The 16,426-nt window shown below is 43.3% G+C and overlaps 1 protein-coding gene and 1 non-coding gene across 2 annotated transcripts in view; both read right to left on the reverse strand.

Moving 5' to 3' along the window:
- LOC126191044 (cytochrome P450 6k1-like) overlaps nt 1-16,426 on the reverse strand; it is a 100,196-nt gene that overhangs the window by 57,782 nt on the left and 25,988 nt on the right. The window contains exon 4 of the mRNA XM_049931756.1: nt 4,724-4,986. Within this exon, the coding sequence (XP_049787713.1) occupies nt 4,724-4,986 (263 nt within the window). The remainder of the gene's footprint in view (nt 1-4,723; nt 4,987-16,426) is intronic.
- Nucleotides 6,387-6,461, reverse strand: Trnat-ugu (transfer RNA threonine (anticodon UGU)). Its single transcript has one exon. It is a non-coding gene; the product is annotated as a tRNA-Thr (tRNA).

Genomic DNA, 16,426 nt, shown 5'->3' on the forward strand with positions numbered 1-16,426 from the left:
GTGTTAACCAAATGTGTCGTAAGCAAAGGGCGAAAGACAAAATAATCTCTTCAGTGTAACAATTTTCAGTCTAACAATTCCAAGTTTGAGCTACATAGAATGTACAGACAAAGTGACGAAATGTACGAAGCCAGTAACTTGTTCTCAAAAGAACAGTTACTGTTGATGACCGTGCAGCTTCTTTTTTTTTTTTTTTTTTTTTTTTTTTTTTTTTTTTTTTTTTTTTTTTTTTTTTTTTTTTTTTTGCTAGGCACCCTTAATGCGCGAAACAAACGTCACTAAAGTGGAAAAAAAAGATAGAGCCCTTCCCCACGAAAGTCAGTCCGGTACACAGTTTTACTCTACGAAATTTCAACATTCTTGTAAGCTTCTGAGTGAAATGTTCGTTTACTAACATCCCAGTATCAGATACAATGGAGTTGCTTTACTAACATCCTAGTATCAGATACAATGCAGTTCATAAGGGAGTTGCTCCAGATTTTTGTGACCTATCGGAATTATGTCTTCGATCAAGTTATTTTAAATATAGAGGACGATTTTATGAACAGTTTTTTGGTGTTGCTATGGGCTCACTATTGTCGCCAGTAACAGCTGACATTTTTATGAAATATTTTGAGTAACAGGCATTAAGTAATGCTTCTGCAAATACGTCCTATTGGCTCCGCTGTGTGGACGACACACTTGTTACATGGCTACGTAGTAAAGAAGAGCTTCACGGGCTTCAGAATTTTTTGCATTAGATTCACCCCAGAATTAACTTTACGTCCAAAGTTGATTGAGGTTGGTCTCCCTTTCCTAGATGCTTTGGTATATAGGAGATCGGACAGTACTCTTGGCCAGAGAGTGTATAGAACGCCTACTAACATAAATAGATATTTAGATGCCATTTTGCACCACCACGCAGCACAGAAGCAACCACGAATGTCATACATGGCTAAAACAAAGCGTGAAATCTGCAGCAGTGGAACATCACGAGAACTGCGGCCTTGACTTTGATTTCAATAACGTACATATGCTGGGTAAGGAAACCAACATTTATAGCAGAAAAGTCCAAGAATCTATTGAAATTTTTAAGAACGAATGTAACTTCAGCAGAGAGAATGCGCCGGCCGGGGTGGCCGAGCGGTTCTAGGCGCTACAGTCGAACCGCGCGACCGCTAGGGTCGCAGGTTCGAATCCTGCCTCGAGTATGGATGTGTGTGAAGTCCTTAGGTTTAACTAGTTCTAAGTTCTAGGGGACTGATGACCTCAGAAGTTAAGTCTCATAGTGCTCAGAGCCATTTGAACCAGAGAGAATGCCTTTAGGCTTCCATCTTCTTGGCTACCCACCATCAAGGAAGTGAACATGTGGCCGCGACGTGTGAGTAATGTAAAAAATGTCTAGGAAGTCACCTCTGCGGCCAATAATGCTTTTAGTACACTGTCGCCTCCCTCTCTTGCTCTATTGGTTTCGCTTCTACACAGTGACAGTGGCCTACCAATAGCAGCAGGAATAATCAAGAACTCTTCTGCAACGTAAGTACAGGAAAAATCCCTTTCTGTCCACTGACGATGGGTCACCAATTGTAATCACAAGAATTTTAGCCAACAACCCCACGTCTTCAGCATTAACAGGCGAATCTTCACTTATTATGTAATGACGATGGTTCATCAATATTAGCCACAGAAATTTTACCCAATAATCCCACAACTCCACGTAAGCACCGGGAAGATCCCCTTTTATAAGAGACTGTGGCACTGGTCTTTGACAGCGTTCAGTCAGCTGTGGAAACCACGATTTCCTGAAGAAGTTATCAGCAGAGGGGAATGAAAACGTCGATCATATAGAAGGAACTCTACTTTTCCCAGGGGCTTCACCGGCACATGCAATCAACACATATACTGAACGCACATCCTACTTCCCCTCACTGTGCCGATCACTTCCACTCTCAGTCTATCCACCCCTTTCTCCCCACTCGGCCGGCCGCGGTGGCCGGGCGGTTCTAGGCGCTTCAGTCCGGGACCGAGCGACTGCTACAGTCGCAGGTTCGAATCCTGCCTCGGGCATGGATGTGTGTGATATCCTTAGGTTAGTTAGGTTTAAATAGTTCTAAGTTCTAGGGGACTGATGACCTTAGAAGTTAAGTCCCATAGTACTCAGAGCCATTTGAACCAATCCCCACTCGCTCTGCCTCTTCATTTCTTCCACTCTCTCTCTTTGTCGATTTCCTCCCTCTCTCTGATCATACCTTCCTTCCCGCTTCTTCTGACCATACCCTCCTTCTGCTCTATCTTTCCCCCTCTTCCTTTCCTACTAGCCCACTACCCGTCTATCTCTCCACCCGCCTCATGTATCTCCCGCTCCCTCACTTTCCCTGTCCAGTTTCTCCTCTCCCTCGCTGTACCTGTCTATCTGAACCTGTCCGCAGCACTGCATACACTCTGTTTTATGTATATAGAAGATATGATGTGGCCTCGCAACCAGGTCATGAAAGCCTGCTCAAAGCATTGCGAATGACGTCGCATCCCGCCGGCTGCAGCTTTCTTCGTGTTGGCATTCTTACGAGAGCTTATTTTCAGTACTTTCAGTGCATCAAATGCAATTCCTACAGATGAAGAATGAGGTGAGTACACGATGTCTGTTGGGTGTGTCTAATGTTATTGGAACGTTTCAGATGGAGAATGCAACACAGGATGCCCAGAGGATGTGCGCATGCAGCATATCAGTATATCTAGGACCTTGAGGAAGTTTGACTCTTTGAAATGAGAGAGGAACATGGGAGCATCATGTGGACTTATCGCATAGAGAGCTGGCTGTAGTGCATTGGCTGCTAAATGAGATGTGATGAGATGGAGTCAGGAAAATAGTCAGGCAAGAAGAGTACACGCAGGTCATTAGAGAAGGACTACATCACGAGAGCATAAGGTTATCCTGGCATAAAGGCAAATGGTCGCCAGCGACATGCAGGGAGCAGATTATTGGACGATCGATGGGTTGAGATTTCGAATTCCCATTCATCGTTTTCCATTAACACCATACCACAGATAACAGTTGCATGGTGTAGAGCGAGATTCAACTGTGACGTTGAGTGGGATCTGCGATGATCAGCGTTGTATCTCCCTTCTGTTAGTAGCGGTCAGATCAACATGTTGGTAAACGGCGTGGAAATGTCACGGGAAGCAGCGATTCTCAGGACTCATAACTCCGCAACTTCTGGAGTCATGGTTTGGGGAACTGTTGCATATGACTGCAGGACTGATTTAATTTTGTTGAAGGGAGGCTAAACGCTCGCTGACACTTTTCAATAATGCCAAATCCTGTTGTGATATCCTTTATGAACAGAGTACTTACTGGCATATCCCGTTAGGGTAATATAAGATGCAACAGAGCAGTTTAGCCAACACGGATGCCTTGAGGAATGTATGACTCGTAGACTGGCCTGCCCAGTCCCTAATTCGTTTCTCATACGGCATGTCTGGGAGGCTGTTGGAAGACGTATACCTTCATACCAGCCTCCAGTCAGTGCTCTGCATCAACTGACACAGAACATGTTCCAGGCATGGCAGGAGACGATAACTGGAAGGTATTTGTTTCCATATCACAACAAATACAGGGCTATTACAAATGATTGAAGCGATTTCATAAATTCACTGTAGCTCCATTCATTGACATATGGTCACGACACGCTACAGATACGTAGAAAAACTCATAAAGTTTTGTTCGGCAGAAGCCGCACTTCAGGTTTCTGCCGTCAGAGCGCTCGAGAGCGCAGTGAGACAAAATGGCGACAGGAACCGAGAAAGCGTATGTCGTGCTTGAAATGCACTCACATCAGTCAGTCCTCACAGTGCAACGACACTTCAGGACGAAGTTCAACAAAGATCCACCAACTGCTAACTCCATTCGGCGATCGTATGCGCAGTTTAAAGCTTCTGGATGCCTCTGTAAGGGGAAATCAACGGGTCGGCCTGCAGTGAGCGAAGAAACGGTTGAACGCGTGCGGGCAAGTTTCACGCGTAGCCCGCGGAAAATTGGCTCATGCCACAACTGGAGACCGACAGCGCCAACTTCATCTTTCAACAGGATGGTGCTCCACCGCACTTCCATCATGATGTTCGGCATTTCTTAAACAGGAGATTGGAAAACCGATGGATCGGTCGTGGTGATCATGATCAGCAATTCATGTCATGGCCTCCACGCTCTCCCGACTTAACCCCATGCGATTTCTTTCTGTGGGGTTATGTGAAAGATTCAGTGTTTAAACCTCCTCTACCAAGAAACGTGCCAGAACTGCGAGCTCGCATCACCGATGCTTTCGAACTCATTGATGGGGACATGCTGCGCCGAGTGTGGGAGGAACTTGATTATCGGCTTGATGTCTGCCGAATCACTAAAGGGGCACATATCGAACATTTGTGAATGCCTAAAAAAACTTTTTGAGTTTTTGTACGTGTGTGCAAAGCATTTTGAAAATATCTCAAATAATAAAGTTATTGTAGAGCTGTGAAATCGCTTCAATCATTTGTAATAACCCTGTACAAGAGTGTATTAATCCCTGTGAGGTTCACACATCATACGGGTCCTCGTGTTAATGGTGGACACCAATTTTGAAAGGAATGCAGGCTTTATCACATCACAAAGTTTGACAAATATTGGAGTGATGTTCCACAATGTAACAATTCCTGTTATAGTCGGTGCATAACTATTGGAACTGGCAGGGAATGCAACAGTTTCGGTGAGTACCTTAGTGTAGTCAGCAGTTTGGGACTGATGGAGGAGATGAGAGCGTTGAGGGTGGCCAGCAGACCCGGCTCGAAGACGCGCCGCCCCCACCGCCGGAATTCGTTCTCCGGGTTCCGCTGGCAGTCGACCTGGATGCCGAAGGCGACGGACGCGATGACGTCAGTGGAGTAGCGGGCGCTCAGCTCCCGCACCTCGACCACCTCCCCGCGCGACGCTGGACCCTCCAGCGCCTGCGCCATCTCGCGGCCGCAGTCCGCCACTGTCTGCAAGGACAAGGGACCAGCTTTTCTGTAGACAGCGAGTTGTGACCGTCGGTAGAGATTTCTCCAGGATACAAAAGTTGCCATATCTGACATCGCTGGACTGCTAAACTTGAAGACCTACTGTGCCCTAATAACTAAATATTGCAAGATATACCCCAAAAGTTCTGTACTCCAAACTATTGGTGGTTATCAACTCAATAATATATTTTTCAAAGTAGATTACTTTGTACCTGAAAGGCAAGCACATTCCATTGTTGATGTCGTCATCCTAGTTGCTGTTGTCCTTTTCAGATGGAATACATCCTACTATGCACAACACAGTTCAAGGACCATTTTCTCGAAACGCCGTAATTGTCTTCTATTGCAACGCATGTTGAAAACAATAGACTGGCTGGGTGAGATTAAGATATGTGAACACAAAATAAGCAGTCTTGCATATGCGGATGACTTAGTTGTGATGGCAGATTCGATTGAAAGTTTGCAAAGTAATATTTCAGAGCTAGATCAGAAATGTGAGGACTATGGTATGAAGATTAGCATCTCCAAAACGAAAGTAATGTCAGTGGAAAAGAAATATAAACGGATTGAGTGCCAAATAGGAGGAACAAAGTTAGAACAGGTGGACGGTTTCAAGTACTTAGGATGCATATTCTCACAGGATGGCAACATAGTGAAAGAACTGGAAGCAAGGTGTAGCAAAGCTAATGTAGTGAGCGCTCAGCTACGATCTACTCTCTTCTGCAAGAAGGAAGTCAGTACCAAGACTAAGTTATCTGTGCACCGTTCAATCTTTCGACCAACTTTGTTGTATGGGAGCGAAAGCTGGGTGGATTCAGGTTACCTTATCAACAAGGTTGAGGTTACGGATACGAAAGTAGCTAGGATGATTGCAGGTACTAGTAGATGGGAACAATGGCAGGAGGGTGTCCACAATGAGGAAATCAAAGAAAAACTGGGAATGAACTCTATAGATGTAGCAGTCAGGGCGAACAGGCTTAGATGGTGGGGTCATGTTACACGCATGGGAGAAGCAAGGTTACCCAAGAGACTCATGGATTCAGCAGTAGAGGGTAGGAGGAGTCGGGGCAGACCGAGGAGAAGGTACCTGGATTCGGTTAAGAATGATTTTGAAGTAATAGGTTTAACATCAGAAGAGGCATCAATGTTAGCACTGAATAGGGGATCATGGAGGAACTGTATAAGGGGGGGCTATGCTCCAGACTGAACGCTGAAAGGCATAATCAGTCTTAAATGATGATGATGATGATGATGATGATGATGATGCAACGCATAAGATTGAAATTCGGCTAATCGGTGCCTACAACACTCCTCTGTAATGAACTTAGGATTAATACCTTCAGCTGCGTCGATATATACCAACGGGGACGGGTGAAAATGTGTGCCTCGACCGGGACTCGAACCCAGGATCTCCTGCTTACAAGGCAGACGCTCTACCCATCTGAGCCACCGAGGGCACAGTACATAGCGCGACTGCAGGGACTATCTCTCGCCGCCTCCCGCGAGACCCACATTCTCACCTTGTATGTCCTCGCACTACATTCGTAGTGTCCCACCCCAACACACTCATTACTCGTGGAAGACATTCTTACCAAGTCCCGTAAGAGTTCGGGGAATATGTGCGCATCCGCACAGAAGAAGGAGGTCATGGCCGGTATTGCCAGAACTATATACTTACATGGATATGGTGTCTGTTCTTTCGGACATGGTCGAAGAACAGACACCATATCCATATAAGTATATTCCTATGTAATGGTGAAGGGCGTGCAGCCCTGCGACACCACCTTCGGGCTCGGTGACGCTTCAAACAGCAAGATGTCGACACATGCGAAAACAAAGGCCAGTGCTCAGAACCTCACGCCATACGTCAGCAGTACAAACCACAGACAGTGCACTACATCTTGATGCGCATCATTCCTGCTACATCCTCCATTGTCCTGCATGGGAGCGATGAACACTCGGACAAGATGGCCGTAAAAGCCCACCAGCTGTTTCTAATACATGGTGCCCATAAACTGTTGATGTTGTAGTTCGAGAGTGAGGCAAAGGCAATAACATAACGTGTTAAAGGAGAGCTGTGCGTGAAATTTACAAAGGGAGGAATCTTTATGAAGAATTTCGTAATTTATATCACCAACTGTGAAGATCACCAAACAAATTCTTCGAAAACATGAGAATGAGCACAGATATATTCGATTATTTTGTCAATGAATTAAAGACAACTTTTTCTTAATGAGGCAACAAACTTTTAGTGGTTGGTAAGTGCAGTCTGGCTTCAGCAGCCGATAGTTTCCGCCATATCGCGACAAGATGATGGCAAACTAATACCGGAAACCAACGTTGAAATTCGCTTTTGGAAACGACTTTGCTAGAAGAAATACACGCGACGTCGAGAGGTTTTTCAAGGAAGAAGTCAAGATACCTCCTGCCGATATACTCGGCATCTACTTTTCGATCGTAGCGTGAAACTTATTACCCGCGCTGTATGTCACAGGGTTGTTTGAGAGATGAAACAAAGACTCCGCCTCTGCCCGCAGACGGAATTGTTGGCAACGTCGAGGCCGACCATGCCGGATTGGAACTACACCTATATTGGTATCTGAGCTACCCTTAGAACTCCCAGCGTCATACGTCGTGGCGGCCGTCTGACCCTACACTACAGCAAAAGAACATGCGGCAGGAAAGTGGACCCAATTGTATCCAGTCGTCAGCGGAGTACACTAGGTGCCCATTGTACTCCGATGACACATACCGTCATACCTCGACATAGTAGGCTGCCGGGCCAAAACCATAAAAATCAGTGTGTGGCCATATGTACATTCTGCTTGCTTGGATGATGAAGAACACCAACCATTCGTATCCTGTTTCGTTACTGATGACGAAAAATAGTGTCTTTATGCCAACGTAAGGAAAAGAAAGGAACAGCTGAGCTCTAACAAAGCAGTAAATCTCCATGCGAAGACCTGAGTGCAACCACAAAAGATCATTTTATGGATGTGGTGGAAAAGCGAAGGCACTGTGCACTAGGAATTGCTTCCCTAAGGTGTAAGCTTCCCTGCTGACATGTACGAGTATTGTCAATAACTGAGACGTCTTGCAGAGACAATCCAAGAACGATGAGCAGTAGGACTGCATGAAGTGACGCTAATCCGTGATAACACCTGCCAGCATTCTGCTAGACAGATAAAAACACTATACAGGAGTAGGTTTGGGAAGTCATTGTGCACCCTCCTTAGTCACTTGATTTTCATCTCTTCCCCTCTCTATAGACGAACCCTCCAGTAACTTCCTTTCTGGATGAAAATGCACTCTGAACACGACTCGATGAGTTCTTTACAACAAGACCACGTGCGTTCTACAGTTGTGGAACTGAAAAGTTACCCTAGTGTTGGCAAGACTATTGTAAATGGTGAAGGAGAACATATTACTGACCGCTGTGGCCGAGCGGTTCTAGGCACTTGAGTCCCGAACCGCGCTTCAGCTATGGTCGCAGGATCGAATCCTGCCTTGAGCATTGATGTGTGTGATGTCCTTAGGTTGTTGTTTTTGTTGTCTTCAGTCCTGAGACTGGTTTGATGCAGCTCTCCATGCTACTCTATCCTGTGCAAGCTTCATCATCTCCCAGTACTTACTGCAACCTACATCCTTCTGAATCTGCTTAGTGTATTCATCTCTTGGTCTCCCTCTACGATTTTTATCCTCCACGCTGCCCTCCACTCCTAAATTTGTGATCCCTTGATGCCTCAGAGCATGCCCTACCAACCGGTCCCTTCTTCTTGTCAAGTTGTGCCACAAACTCCTCTTCTCCCCAATTCTATTCAATACCTCCTCATTAGTTATGTGATCTACCCATCTAATCTTCAGCATTCTTCTGTAGCACCACATTTCGAAAGCTTCTATTATCTTCTTGTCCAAAGTATTTATCGTCCATGTTTCACTTCCATATATGGCTATACTCCATACAAATACATTCAGAAACAACTTCCTGGCACTTAAATCAATACTCGATGTTAACAAGTTTCTCTTCTTCAGAAACGCTTTCCTTTCCATTGCCATTCTACATTTTATATCCTCTCTACTTCGACCATGATCAGTTATTTTGCTCCCCAAATAGCAAAACTCCTTTACTACTTTCAGTGTCTCATTTCTTAATCTAATTCCCTCAGCATCACGCAACTTAATTCGACTACATTCCATTATGCTCGTTTTGCTTTTGTTGATGTTCGTCTTATATCCTCCTTTCAAGACACTGTCCATTCCATTCAACTGCTCTTCCAAGTCCTTTGCTGTCTCTGACAGAATTCCAATGTCATTGGCGAACCTCAAAGTTTTTATTTCTTCTCCATGCATTTTAATACCTACTCCGAATTTTTCTTTTGTTTCCTTTACTGCTTGCTCAATATACAGATTGAATAACATCGGGGAGAGGCTACAACCCTGTCTCACTCCCTTCCCAAGCACTGCTTCCCTTTCATGCCCCTTGACTCTTATAACTGCCATCTTGTCCTTAGTTTAGTTAGGTTTAAGTAGTTCTGAGTCTAGGGGACTGATGACCTCAGATGTTATGTCTCATAGTGCCTAGAGCCATTTGAACCATTTGAGAACATATTATTGATGACTAAAGTCTGTGTTTTGTGTATCTGCTGTCTTTATTAAACTTATGAAAAAATGATGTGAACTCATGCACGAGGCCCAATATTAAAAATACATAAACGTCTGGCACAACTAGTGTAGCTTACAGATTACACTGCACTTGGCATTGAACTAGTTTGGATTTTTGGCAGTTCAGTTCAGTGGCTGGTGGGTGATGACTGGGAGATCAAAAAGTGTGTGTGTGTGTGTGTGTGTGTGCGTGCGTGCGCATTTTCGGGCGCATGCATCTAAAGTGTCTCAGGTGTCTGCTGTGGAGCACCCTCCGCCACATAACATTGGTAAAAGCACTCTCTGCAACTTTGGTAGGATTCAACCTCTACCATACAACACTGACAGGAAGCACTCTCTAAAATATATCATTGCTACAAAGACTCGTTGCCATGCAACATTGGTATGAATCACGCTTTGCCATTGATGATGTCTTACAGTCACAGCCATCACGACCATGCCCTTGCATGTTGGTTACCTGGCCATTGCATTTGTTACGTTGCCATTGCATTCCATCCATTCTTCATTTGGTCCAGAATACCCATTGTACTATTGCTACTATTCTGTAGCAAAAAATGGTTCAAATGGCTCTGAGCACTATGGGACTCAACTGCTGTGGTCATAAGTCCCCTAGAACTTAGAACTATTTAAACCTAACTAACCTAAGGACAGCACACAACACCCAGCCATCACGAGGCAGAGAAAATCCCTGACCCCGACGGGAATCGAACCCGGGAACCCGGGCGTGGGAAGCGAGAACGCTACCGCACGACCACGAGATGCGGGCATTCTGTAGCAGACCACCTAAAAAGCTTTTATTCTCTTCTTGTCCGAACTGCTTGTCGTCCACATTTCACTTTCGTACAAGACTACACGCCATTACTCCTTTTACTTTATCTCTGCTATCTTCAGAACTTCAAAGAGTGCATTCCACTCAACATATTTTGTAAGTACATCCTTTTATATTATTAATACCGCTATTTATATGACCTATACTGAATTAATGATCTGATAAAATATCCCCATATGATTGAATCAAGTACATTTGATCAGCTATGAAATAATGTTAACAAACGTTATTTCAGATGATATTACATATTCCTGAGACATATTATATCTCAGCTTTATTTATGATAATGAATACAAGCTGAAGCAATGAATTAAAATTTGTACCAACACTGGGATTCGAACATGGATCTCCACTTAGTAGGCAGATGCTCTAACCATTGCGCCACAAGACTCCAGATATATTTATTTAAAAGGATTTATTGTCTTATTTTAATTTTTTATATTTTTTAATACTGACTGGTGTAATTAAAGATCAGCTAAAGTCCTTCGAAAATTATGTATTTTGTTTTGTTTGGGGTATAGATAAAACTCCCCCCATGAACCACGGACCTTGCCGTTGGTGGGGAGGCTTGCGTGCCTCAACGATACAGATTGCCGTACCGTAGGTTCAACCACAACGGAGGGGTATCTGTTCAGATGCCAGACAAACGTGTGATTCATGAAGAGGGGCAGCAACCTTTTCAGTAGTTGCAGGGGCAACAGTCTGGATGATTGACTGATCTGGAATTGTAACATTAACCAAAATGGCCTCGCTGTGCTGGTACTGCGAACGGCTGAAAGTAAGGGGAAACTACGGCCGTAATTTTTCCGGAGGGCATGCAGTTTACTGTATGGATAAATGATTATGGCGTCCTCTTGGGTAAAATATTCCGGAAGTAAAATAGTCCCCCATTCGGATCTTCGGGCGGGGACTACTCAAGAGGACGTCGTTATCAGGAGAAAGAAAACTGGCGTTCTACGGATCGGAGCGTGGAATGTCAGATCCCTTAATCGGGAAGGTAGGTTAGAAAATTTAAATCGGGAAATGGATAGGTTAAAGTTAGATATAGTGGGAATTACTGAAATCGGTGGCAGGAAGAACAAGACTTTTGGTCAGGTTATTACAGGGTTATAAATACAAAATCAAATAGGGGTAATGCAAGAGTAGATTTAATAATGAATAAAAAAATTGGAGTGCGGGTAATCTACTACAAACAGCATAGTGAACACATTATTGTGGCCAAGATAGACACGAAGCCCATGACTACTACAGTAGTACAAGTTTATATGCCAACTAGCTCCGCAGATGACGAAGAAATTGATGAAATGTATGATGAGATAAAAGAAATTATTCAGGTAGTGAAGGCAGATGAAAATTTAATAGTCATGGGTGACTAGAATTCAAGAGTAGGAAAAGGGAGAGAAGGAAACGTAGTAGGTGAATATGGATGGGGGCTAAGAAATGAAAGAGGAAGCCGCCTGGTAGAATTTTGCGCAGAGCATAACTTAATCATAGCTAACACTTGGTTTAAGAATCATGAAAGAAGGTTGTATACATGGAAGAACCCTGGAGATACTAAAAGGTATCAGATAGATTTTATAATGGTAAGACAGATATTTAGGAACCAGGTTTTAAATTGTAAGACATTTCCAGGGGCAGATGTGGACTCTGACCACAATCTATTGGTTATGAACTGTAGATTAAAACTGAAGAAATTGCAAAAAGGTGGGAATTTAAGGAGATGGGACCTGGATCAACTGACTAAAGCAGAGGTTGTACAGAGTTTCAGTGAGAGCATAAGGGAACAATTAACAGCAGTGGGGGAAAGGAGTACATTAGAAGAAGAATGGGTAGCTCTGAGGGATGAACTAGTGAAAGCAGCAGAGGATCAAGTAGGTAAAAACACGAGGGCTAGTAGAAACCCTTGGGTAACAGAAGAAATATTGAATTTAATTGATGAAAGGAGAAAATATAAAAATGCAGTAAATGAAACAGGCAAAAGGGAATACAAACGTCTCAAAAATGAGATCGACAGGAAGTGCAAAATGGCTAAGCAGAGATGGCTAGAGGACAAATGTAAGGATGTAGAGGCTTATCTCACTAGGGGTAAGATAGATGCAGTCTACAGGAAAATTAAAGAGACCTTTGGAGAAAAGAGAACCACTTGTATGAATATCAAGATCTCAGATGGAAACCCAGTTCTAATCAAAGAAGGGAAAGCAGAAAGATGGAAGGAGTATATAGAGGGTCTATACAAGGGCGATGTACTTGAGGACAATATTATAGAATTGGAAGAGAATGTAGATGAAGATGAAATAGGAGATACGATACTGCGCGAAGAGTTTGACAGAGCACTGAAAGACCTAAGCCGAAACAAGGCTCCGGGAGTAGACAACATTCCATTAGAACTACTGACGGCCTTGGGAGAGCCAGTCCTGACAAAACTCTACCATCTGGTTAGCAAGATGTACGAGACAGGCGAAGTACCCTCAGACTTCAAGAAGAATATAATAATTCCAATCCCAAAGAAAAGCAGGTGTTGACAGATGTGAAAATTACCGAACTATCAGTTTAATAAGTCATAGCTGCAAAATACTAACACGAATTCTTTACAGACGAATGGAAAAACTGGTAGAAGCCGACATCAGGGAAGATCAGTTTGGATTCTGTAGAAATATTGGAAAACGTGAGGCAATACTGACCTTACGACTTATCTTAGAAGAAAGATTAAGGAAAGGCAAACTATACGTTTCTAGCATTTGTAGGCTTAGAGAAAGCTTTTGACAATGTTGACTGGAATACTTTCTTCCAAATTCTAAAGGTGGCAGGGGTGAAATACAGGGAGCGAAAGGCTATTTACAATTTGTACAGAAAGCAGATGGCAGTCATACGAGTCGAGGGGTATGAAAGGGAAGCAGTGGTTGGGAAGGGAGTAAGACAGGGTTGTAGCCTATCCCCGATGTTATTAAATCTGTATATTGAGCAAGCAATAAAGGAAACAAAAGAAAAATTCGGAGTAGGTATTAAAATCCATGGAGAAGAAATAAAAACTTTGAGGTTCGCCGATGGTATTGTAGTTCTGTCAGAGACAGCAAAGGACTTGGAAGTGCAGTTGAACGGAATGGACAGTGTCTTGAAAGGGGGGTACAAGATGAACATCAACAAAAGCAAAACGAGGATAATGGAATGTAGTCGACTTAAGTCGGGTGATGCTGAGGGAATTAGATTAGGAAATGAGAGACTTAAAGTAGTAAAGGAGTTTTGCTATTTGGGGAGCAAAATAACTGATGATGGTCGAAGTAGAGAGGATATAAAATGTAGACTGGCAATGGTATGGAAAGCGTTTCTGAAGAAGAGAAATTTGTTAACATCGAGTATAGATTTAAGTGTCAGGAAGTCGTTTCAGAAAGAATTTGTATGGAGTGTAGCCATGTATGGAAGTGAGGCATGGACGATAAACAGCTTAGACAAGAAGAGAATAGAAGCTTTTGAAATGTGGTGCTACAGAAGAATGCTGAAGATTAGATGGGTAGATAACAGAACTAATGAGGAGGTATTGAATAGAATTGGGGAGAAGAGGAGCTTGTGGCACAACTTGACTAGAACAAGGGATCGGTTGGTAGGACATGTTCTGAGGCATCATGGGATCACCAATTTAGTATTGGAGGGCAGCGTGGAGGGTGAAAATCATAGAGGGAGACCAAGAGATGAATAAGCAGATTCAGAAGGATGTAGGATGCAGTAGGTACTGGGAGATGAAGAAGCTTGCACAGGATAGAGTAGCATGAAGAGCTGCATCAAACCAGTGTCAGGACTGAAGACCACAACATAGATAAAACTATGGATAACATTTGACTGTAGGAATGTGGGAAACTTTTTCAAACTAACATATAATTATCCAATAGAAGAGTGTCCCCAGGCAAGGTTTATCGAATATCGTCCTTGTCTTCTCAGTTAGATGGGGTACGTGCAGCCCTGTGAACTGGATTTGCAGAAATCGTAACTCTGACTGTATGCCGCATTGTGTTCCACCACACTGTGTTCGATAAGACGGAATGAACATCTTTTCCCGCCATAAAATTTACGGTTTTCCGTCTTCTGGCAACAGACAATGGCGTTTTTTCTCTCGAGCTTTTGCGTTTTGGTGCACACACGAAGGACGAGGTGCGATTGGAAAGTTTTAAGAATGGGCTTGTAATTGTACAATGGTGGTACTTACATGCTACTGTGATCCATCTCCTTCAAGATACTCCCCTTCTGACCGAACATACCGACTCCAACGGTGTTTCCACTTTTGGAAACATTCCTGGAATTTTTTTTCCTGAAGTGTGTTAAGGATGCTCTCCGTATTTGTCTGGATGTCTTCAATCGAGTCAAATCGCTTTCCTTTCAGTGAAAATTTCAGTTTAGGAACAGGTAGAAGTCTGCAGGGGCCAGATGAGGGGAATATGGCGGTTGTGGAAGCAGAGGAATTCTGAATTTGGTCAAAAATTCAGCGATGGAGAAGGCACGATGAGTCGGAGCATTGCCATTGTGTATACCACCCAGCTCCTGTCTTTCCACAATGCATGCCTTTTCTTCCGCACCTTTTCGCGCAAACGCTCAAGGAAACATTTGTAGTATTCCTGGTTAATTGTCTGTCCTCCTGGGTAAATTCATGATGCACAATACCGGCAGAATCGAAAAAAAAAACCACCAACATTGTCTTCACCTTCAACCGACTTTGCCGTGCTTTTTCGGTCGTGGTGAACCTGGAGTTTTCCACTGCGAAGACTGCACTTTGGTTTCAGGATCATATCCATTTATTCGTCACCTGTAATTACCCTGTTTAACAAATCTGGATCATTTTTAGTCCGGTTAATCAGTTGTTGGCACACTTCAAGTCGGTATTGTCTCTGGTCGCTTGTCAACACTTTTGGAATGAATTTTGCGGACACTCGATGCATGTTCAGATCTTCATTTAAAGTCGGCTGAACTGCATAGAAACTTAAATTAAGTTCATCAGAAATCTCCCTAATTGTAAGTCTACGATCAGAACGCACTAAGGAGTGAACTTTCACAACATTTTCATTCGTTTTTGAGATGGAAAGACGGCCGGACCGTGGTTCATCTTCAAATGATTCACGGCCATTTTCAAATCTTTTGAACCAGACAAAAACATTTGACTGGCTTATACAATTATCTCCAAAGGCTATTTTCAATAGTTAGTAAGTCTCAGAAGCTGATTTCCCGGTTTAAAAACAAAATTTCACACAAACTCTTTGCTCCGTTTTTACATCAATTTTCACGCAGACAGAATCCGGCAACAAGCCCTAACAGACCCACACTCAACCTGCTGCCACTACGAACTGAATAAAGGAAACGCAGTTTCCTGTCAGAGGGCATATAAGGACAAGACAATGACTCACTCCGCACCCTCCATGGACCTGTCTACCAAACCAGTAAGCAGTAGCGGATCCATTCTTAAAACTTTCCAATCACACCTCGTATAGGTGAGCACACGTCATGTATAAAATGGCGGTGTTCTTTGCAATCTACTAATATCGGTTTGTGCAGTAGAACAATGTATTTCGGAATAAGAATGCTTATTACAAAATATAGAAGATTATAAGGTGTAGAACTGATTGGGGTACTTCTAAATAAAGAACCTTCATTGTACCGATCAGTGTATGGATAAACATGGACCTCTAGAAGCTACAAGTAGATCATAAGCAGTCACATCGGATAGTCAGCCAAAACACAGTTGACTGCAGTTGGTCGATGTGTACTATTTTTACGCACAAATGGCAGAAGGAACATCGTAATGATGTGGATTGAGTCACTTTACACCCGCATTATACATTCATACATAAATATGATTACAGTCTGAGCAATAACAACTGATTTTGTTTCGGTGTATAGTTATGAGTTAGTAATTCCTGCCAATCACCTGCTACAAAGTTACCATGATTC

This window comes from Schistocerca cancellata, chromosome 6 (genome assembly GCF_023864275.1).
Source record: "Schistocerca cancellata isolate TAMUIC-IGC-003103 chromosome 6, iqSchCanc2.1, whole genome shotgun sequence".
Classification (NCBI taxonomy): Eukaryota; Metazoa; Arthropoda; class Insecta; order Orthoptera; family Acrididae; genus Schistocerca; species Schistocerca cancellata.